The sequence below is a fragment of the Phaenicophaeus curvirostris genome, chromosome 2 (genome assembly GCF_032191515.1).
Source record: "Phaenicophaeus curvirostris isolate KB17595 chromosome 2, BPBGC_Pcur_1.0, whole genome shotgun sequence".
NCBI classification, from domain to species: Eukaryota; Metazoa; Chordata; class Aves; order Cuculiformes; family Cuculidae; genus Phaenicophaeus; species Phaenicophaeus curvirostris.
Genome location: NC_091393.1, coordinates 26,200,152 through 26,208,146, shown reverse-complemented (window position 1 = coordinate 26,208,146; position 7,995 = coordinate 26,200,152). Strand labels below are relative to the sequence as shown.

The following is a 7,995-nucleotide window of genomic DNA, read 5'->3' as shown; positions in this document are numbered from 1 at the left end:
TTGTTTCTTCCTTTTTCCTTCTCTCTTCCGTTTTTTTTCATTCCTCAGTTTCCTTTTTGTTTCTTTTTTTCTGTCCCTTTTCTTCCTTTTACTTTAATTTTTTTCCTTTTACTTTTTTTTTTCCTCCCCACTTCTCAGCTTTCGTGTTTGTTTTTTTTCCTCTTCTTTTCCTTCCTCTTCTTTTCTTGCTTCTTCTTTTCCTTCCCTCCCAGGGCTGGATGCGGGATCCGCGTCCCCGAAACCTGCTATGCCAACTGAACTCTCCCGGGCCGTGAGAATGCACGCCATCTCCGACCTCCACTCGTCCCTCACCCTGCGGCTCCTCAACAAGGGCCCCGAGTATCTCCGCAGGCAGATGGAAGCAGGCAACCCGGGCAGGAAAAGCGCCGTGGAGAGGTTGGCAGCCGACAAAGCCAAGTACGTGAAGAGCCAACGGGTGATCAGCACCAAGCAGGAGCCCGTCATCGTGCTGAGCTCGGCCTCGGAGAGCAGCAGCGAGACGTGTTCGGTGGAGAGCAAGAAGAGCAGCAAGGACTTGGGCAGAGGGAAGGGCGCGAAGCCCTTGGAGTTGGCCAAGGCGGTTTATTCGTGCCGTGCCCCCCTGCCGCACGGCCCCCCCATAGCCAGGCGCAGCACCCCGAAGAGGCAGATGCGGCCGGATTCCCTGGTGATTTACCGCCAGAAATGCGAGTTTGGGAGAGGTCAAAGCCAGGACGGCTGCCGGGGGAGCTTGGTGAGGAGGATCTTGCAAGGGTCTGTAAAGGAAAAGCAGTTGGCTTCCCCTGAGATGCCCAGAGTCATGGAGGACTCCACAGTCGCCGAGAGCAAAGAGCACCTCTCACCAAAACTGGGTGACTATGAGCTGAGCGACCACGGAGCGGAGCAAACCATCGCTGTGAGCACCAAAGCCCCAGAGGTATGTGCCAAAGAGCATGAGAGACCCTTAAAACTGAGAATACCTCCGGAGGAGGTTAAGGAGGTGAGGAGGAGAGGTCTCCATCGCTCCCAGTCGGACATCAGCTCGCGCTATTCCAAGTCCTTCTCTGAGTTTGATACTTTTTTCAAGTACTGTGGCCTGGAGCAGGAGGTCATTGAGGATCTCGGGAGAGAGAACTTCTCTGTGGTGTCCGACAACGTCTCTTTCAAGATCCGCAGCATCAGTGTGGCAACGTCCGAGAGTGACTTCACGAGGCACAGCGGGGATGAAGGACTGCTGGAAGATGAACTCACAGAGCAGGTCCCGAGCAGCACCTCCGTGATCGAGCGCAACGCTCGGATAATCAAATGGCTGTACACGTGTAAGAAAGCCAGAGAGACTAACAAGGTGATCCAGGAGCTGGCATGATGGCTTCTTTCAGCGTGCGTTGCAGCCTGGTGATGTCAAGGTGTGTGCAAAGCCTCGCCCTCTTGATTTATCTCTTTTCTTTTTAGAGAGTGGTTGGCTTTCCTTAGTTTATTTTAGTCTTTTCGTCAAAGGCAGAAGGAAAATGTATTTTGTACACTACATGTGCAAGTAATGGCCCTTCTGCAAAGCAGAAACCTGGTTCGTTACAAAAGCCAAAATGCAAACAAATAAATGCATGCAGCTTGCCAGATTTTGATCCGACCCCCCACATGAAATTAGAGTCAGTGTCTGTGAGGGATGTCTGCCTTTTGCAGTTGCCTGCTTTGTAAATAACTTGTTTTCTCCTAATTTCTGCTGTACCACAGGCTAGAAAAAGAAGATTAGAAAAGTATTCCACTCTTAATTACAGTTGCTTAGATAACAGACTGAATTGAAACTATTAATAAGTAGGAATACACTCTATTTGTACTATATTGCTGCAATTTTCTCCTCCTTTCTCTCCCTCACTCTCTCTCCCTTCTTATATTTAGACACTCCCACATATCAGGAAAGCAAAGCTGACTCAGTGCTCCTGCGAGCAACCTTATCCCTCCCTGCAGTTTTCTGTTGGGACCATAAAAGTTTGTTCCAGGTGACCAGCAAGCATTTCACAGGCCTTAAAAGTTTTCTGTCCTGTTTGGCTGTAGTGGATTTTGCTGCTCTGCAGTGGATTTTGCTCTGCGGTTTGGTATAGGGAGCTGGAAATCACTTGTGTGGTTTGTCTTGGTCAGAGGGGTAGTTCATTGTTTTAAACTAAAGATAATTAATACAAATGTGTGGCATCTCGACCTGGAAATCAATAACTTCACAGACAAAAGCAGATCAAAAGCAGAACAAATTTAGCCTGGGTAAAAGCCAATAACCTGGTTTAATAAAAGCCGTGTTCCTTTTGCATGTGATTTCCTGAAAAAGGACTATATTCATGGTGCCTTTGGTACTGATGATGCAGTAGACAGCAGTTTTTTCTCCATCCAATACACGAAGCCCTTAGGATAAGCACTGCAGCTTACAGTGTGGTATTTAAAAATTGTATGAGTAAGTCTTGCTATGAAGGATTACATCTATATTTTCTGACAGTTTGTAATTGGTGCATGAGAAGAACATAATTTTGTGTAGATGCAGCTGTTCATAGAGCATGTGGGCCTTAAGAATGTGAAGAAATGTAGTGCTTGAGCCTCTTTGTTGTGGATGTGGGGCTGTCACTCCTGATTCTTTTAATCTATGTAATGCAAAAATCCATTTACTTACTTGAAGTGGGTTTTATTTATGTGAAATTTGGATTGCTTTTGAAATTTCAAATGTATTTTCTTCCTGCAAGTTGGGGGAAGAGGAAGGGAGAGAAAGAGAACCATTTTAACACATACATTTGAAGCCCTTGTAGATAAGAGTCGTTGTCAGGTGTCCGTCTGACAACTGAAAGAAGTGATAAATCCTTTCCCAAATTACGTTAGAGAGAAGAAGGAGCTGTCAGGAGCTATCCTGGAGAAGGGGCTGAGGGGAGACCTCATTGCTTTCTACAACTACCTGAAAGGAGGTTGTGGAGAGGAGGGAGCTGGCCTCTTCTCCCAAGTGACAGGGGACAGGACAAGAGGGAATGGCCTCAAGCTCCACCAGAGGAGGTTTAGGCTGGACATTAGGAAAAAAATGTTCACAGAAAGGGTCATTGGGCACTGGAACAGGCTGCCCAGGGAGGGGGTTGAGTCACCTTTCCTGGAGGGGTTTAAGGGACAGGTGGACAAGGCGTTAAGGGACATGGTTTAGTGTTTGATAGGAATGATTGGACTGGATGATCCAGTGGGTCTCTTCCAACCTGGTTATTCTATGATTCTATGATTCTATGATTCTATACATTTCTCCTCGCTCATCCTTCTGTGGCAAAAGGCCAGGAGGATGCACAAAACAAAATGAAGCAGGTAGAGGTTTGTGAAGTTTGGTGCAGCTGCCCACCTTGCTAAGTGCAGAGGACAGGAGGCAGATTTCAGTGCAGTAACATACCAGGGAAGGTCTTTTCAAGGGGCTGAGCTGGTGTAACCTCTCAAGGGCTTGGTCAGTGTGTTGTTTTTTAACATTGAAGACAAAATGTCAGTTCATCGCACCCAGTCTAACAGGATGGTGAAAAACGTCCATGAAGTAAACAGTAAGTTTGTTCAAGGATGTTGTCATTCTGCAATAACTTTAATACCTCGAACAAGGGAGTGCTTTACACCGGTAGCAATTCCCTTTGGCACCAAACTTTTTGACAGCCTAGGAAACACTGATCGATAGGGTCCATATTATAAACCTCATTTTAAACACACTGGGGGTGACTCTCAGCTGGTAGACCTCAACAGTAGGGCTATGATTGCTTCGAAGCTAGTTTCTGAAAACTGTGAATATACTTACTATTTAGACCACAGAAACAGAAAGGTTAGAAAGGTCAGCTAAAAATACCACTGCACAGCACCCAGAATAAAGAACAGGATTCATAAAGGGCTGTCAAAAGTTCAGTATGACATTTACTGGGAATAATTTAAGCTGCGAGTGGTTATCACCATGTGATCAGAAGATGAGTCCTGTCCTTCTGTTATTAGTGTTTCCTTATACCCAAATATTCATCTTTTCTTTCAGTCTTATGCTTTCTTTTGACAATGCAGCATCATGTAAGATATGAGTGTTTTAATTCATAATTCATTCATTCATAATTAATGTATCCATGTATTTGGGTGGACGAGGTGCTGAGGGATATGGTTTAGTGTTTGATAGGAACGGTTGGACTTGATGACCCGGTGGGTCTCTTCCAACCTGGTTATTCTGTGATTCTGTGATTCTGTGATTTGGCTCTTTTTAGTTTACTTACTGGTTATTAATGGGCAGTGGACTGCTGTGCCTCACAGGGGACCGTTGTGCTCACCCTCATGCTCCCAGGCATATCCTTGAAAGCTTCTTATTTTACACAGAGGCTTGAAAACTGTTGCACCTTCTTTGGGAAAAGAGGCAGAAACCTGTTTTCCAAAGTCCAGCATTCACTATGAGGAAAACACCTTTCAAGAACTGGATGGCTTTTATGGGCCGGTGATCATCCCATTCATATTTTATGTTCTCCATTCAATATTTCATGAGCTCTCTGGGACCTGGTGGCACACCATGTAAATAAAACAGCTATTTGAAGAATCAGGTTCCCTAACACATTTTGTGACGATTGCAGGGTCTGAGCATGGATTGTGATCTTGAGGAAACCAAGGTCCTCAGCAAGATGGGTCTTGCTGCTTCTTGGTGGGATTGCCTGCAGTTCACCTCTGCAGTTCAGCTCCTCTCACTGTCAGTCCTGCTTGACTGTAAGAAGGGTGCTTACTCCACGTCCTCCTTCCTGGGTTCAGTCAAAATTATTCAGCCTTGAGTTTCAGCACTATTCTTAAATAGATGTTGATTATTCTAGTGGAAATCTCCTGAGAGGGGCAATTACTATGTTGGAAATAGCCATAATACCTGCCCAGAGAGGTGGTTGAGTCACCATCCCTGGAGGTGTGTAAGGGACGGGTGGATGAGGTGCTGAGGGACATGGTTTGGTGGGTGATAGGAATGGTTGGACTCAATGATCCAGTGGGTGTTTTCCAACCTGGTGATTCTATAATTCTATAATTCTATGATTCTATAAGCAGCTGAATAAAAGCTTTAGAATATCACCCTGCGCTTGTCTGTTGTGATAAATGACAGGTTTTTTTTCCTTTTTCTTCAGCATCCTTGACTTGGAAGTTGAACAAAACCAGACACAAGGAGAAACTCTTCCCTCATCTGGCTCATGACTTCATCCAAGTTTAGTATATTATTATTGTCTTCTACCTTCACCCCCACCCCTGGGCAACCTCACTCTTATCACAAGTGCAGGAGTGTCCAAGAGTGCAATGACATGTGGAGACTGTGAACTGGAAAAGCAAAGTGTGGAAACAACTGCAATCCACAATAATATTCAGCATCAGCTGCCCGCCCCAGGATGCCACTCCAAGCTGTGACAGAAGGTCTGCGTCGTGCATCCATCTCTTTCCAGCAAGGAATTTGTCAACAGGGATGGGAGGAGAAAGTGGGAATGAAATGGCAATGACCTCTGGGTCAGGCGTTTCCTTGCAGGCAGATGGCTCCACCCGGACATTCAAAGGCTCTGTCTTACCAAAGCTGTTTGACCAGGGCTCGTCCTGACGTCATTAGGTGTTATTTGCTTGGCTGATGAGGACTAACTGTGGCAGCTTTATGTGGTATCCTTGGCAAACATGTTGTAAGCTAAATCCCTGCCGAGCTTCTCTTTCTCAAAGAGTATTCAAGCCAAATTGGAGTATCTTGTATCTGTCTAGCTTACTCTGCCGTACAGCTTGCTCAGACAGTGGAGAGGAATTGCTGTTAAAACCCTGCTCAAAATATTTTCAAGATCATGATTCCAAGAAACAGGTAGTCAAGAAAGAGGGAGGGGTTTGCAGAACTGTACAATTCACATGTACCAGGGCTCCTCTACTTTTTTTTTGCAATACATTTCAGGCTCTGATATTAAAATCATTGCATTGTTTGGCAGCTTCTGGTTTAACATCTTTAATGTTATGTGCTATGAATGAGCAGTGGGTTTACAGAATCACTTTAGGAAACTGTATCCCAGGCTATGTAAAGCCACACTTCCCTAGGGTGGGTCTGGAGTAGGGCTGTGCTTGAAATGTACGGGGTGGCAGACTTGTGCTCATGGCAAGAAGGCATGTTAGGGTAGGTAAATGTCCTGATGGAGTGAGGAACCCAATGTAGACAGCACCTTCCTTGATATCATCAATAAAACGGTTCATTTGGACTGGCTGAGCTAAAAGTGCTTTAAAACCTGATAAAAAGTACTTTGGATCATATAGTGAATGAGGCCTCTACAATAACTCATGGAATTTGCTAGCTGTGCCTCAAACACTGACTTTAATCTGTCATTCCTAGCTAGAAAATCTCTAGCACCAAAGCTTTTCTTTGAGGACATTCCAAACCACAGAAGAAAAAAAAAAAGCGAAAAAACCCCAATCAAAGCCAAAATCAGTTTTCCTTTCAGTTGCACCAAAGCCCATCTGTGAGAGCAGCCCTGCTGTTGCAATGCTGACTTGCCCTTTTGGTCCTGCAGAGGTTAAAATTTTACTTTCCGTGTCCATGGAGGTAGCGTCCAGCTTGCGGGGCCACCAGCCCTGCATTTGAGGAGAGCAGAAGCACCAGCTTTCATTCTCCACATTCCTCCTGCCTGCACTGGGGCAGCTTGTCCCACTGCCTCTTCTGGCCCAAAACAGCTGCCGGCGCAGCCGAGTGGATGCCGAGCTCAAGTGAGCACTCAAGCTACCTTTCTCAAGTGTTTGCTGCTCTCAGTAAATACACCTGGAGGAGCAGAAAGGGCGAGGGTGAGCGGCGATGATCCAGTTAGTGGTAGGAGGAAGGGTTGCCCTTGAAGTGCTCATCAAGTGGTTTGGTTGACACGAGTTAAATTCACAGCGAGATCTTCTGGGTTGCATTTCCATACATTTTAAATGTGTCCCTGGATGGCTAGTTCTCAATTACGGCAACGGTTTGGGAATGCATGGCATTTGTCTTCATTTTCTAGTTTATTTTCTAAGGTCTGCTTGTCTGAAGTTGTCAAGATAGATGGATAACGATTCCAGATAAAATAATTTTGAGCCCACTTTACGCTCAGGAGAAAACTAAATTGTTTGCAAGGGTAAGCTTATGCGAACTTAGGGAAGCCGGTACATTTGGTTATATAATGGGATTTCCACATATATTTGTTACATTATTATTAAAGGATGATTCTCAGAAAATTCTAACTCAAGATGCTGCTAAAATGATAAGATCTATGCACTTAAAGGTGCAGGTTTTTAAGGGATACAGTCTAGGTTAATTAGTCAGGAACACAACTTGATGCTTCTGTTCTTTTCATGCTCACTTTGCAAGGTGCTGTACCACGTAAATATTTATATGCATTTGTCAGAGCTAAGGACTGCTTTACCTTGAAAATATGTATGACTGTAGACAGCTTGGAGAGCAGGAAAAATCTTTAGCATTAGAAGTCAGTGCCCTGATACAAGGGAAGAGAATTGTTTTGGTTTGTTTCCCAGGATTTTTTTTTTGTTTAACTTTCAAACTTATGTTTGTTTTTGCTTTTTCAGTTGAACAGCTCTTGAAAGTTAAGATGAAAGGTGCATTGGTCATGTGTTTCCAGTGTTAAGAAGGAAAATATTTGATTTGCTCAAAAGAACTACCCTTTCAGATGCATGTTTTATGACAGAGATTAGTGAAATCGGAACTGGCCCCCTTCTGAATATTTTTTTAATCCCCTTTTTTGTCTTTATGAATGGTTGAATAGGGTCGTAGTGACTTTTCACATAGATACGTGGCAAAATTTCCCTGGCTTTGCTTAAACTCTGATAAGAACACCACCCTCTCCAAGGTGTCATTTACTTCAGAGATGATGTGGACCCAAGATCTTCCTCTCATAAGCTATAGATTCCCTTTATTCAGTAGTACCTTCTGGATAAGCTAATTACCTACCTTTCCTAGTATGCCAGGAATGACAGGAGGCGAGAATCCTTCTTCCTGCATATATCTTAGGAACAGGTAATTTGTTGCATTTTTTA

General features: G+C 44.5%; 1 protein-coding gene across 2 annotated transcripts; it reads left to right on the top strand.

The window, feature by feature from the left end:
* The first annotated feature begins 201 nt into the window (after positions 1-201).
* FAM110C (family with sequence similarity 110 member C) lies at positions 202-7,759 on the top strand. Of its 2 annotated transcripts, XR_011336933.1 has the most exons (3): positions 202-1,385; positions 5,100-5,613; positions 7,748-7,759. XR_011336933.1 is itself a non-coding variant. In XM_069851596.1 (2 exons), exon 1 carries the CDS (start codon positions 248-250, stop codon positions 1,343-1,345), a length of 1,098 nt encoding a protein of 365 aa, XP_069707697.1. In that variant the 5' UTR covers positions 202-247; the 3' UTR covers positions 1,346-1,385; positions 5,100-6,385. The 2 variants fall into 2 exon arrangements, 1 of the variants encoding a protein (XP_069707697.1); XM_069851596.1 differs by lacking the exon at positions 7,748-7,759 and having other exon boundaries at positions 5,100-6,385.
* The last annotated feature ends 236 nt before the right edge of the window (positions 7,760-7,995 follow it).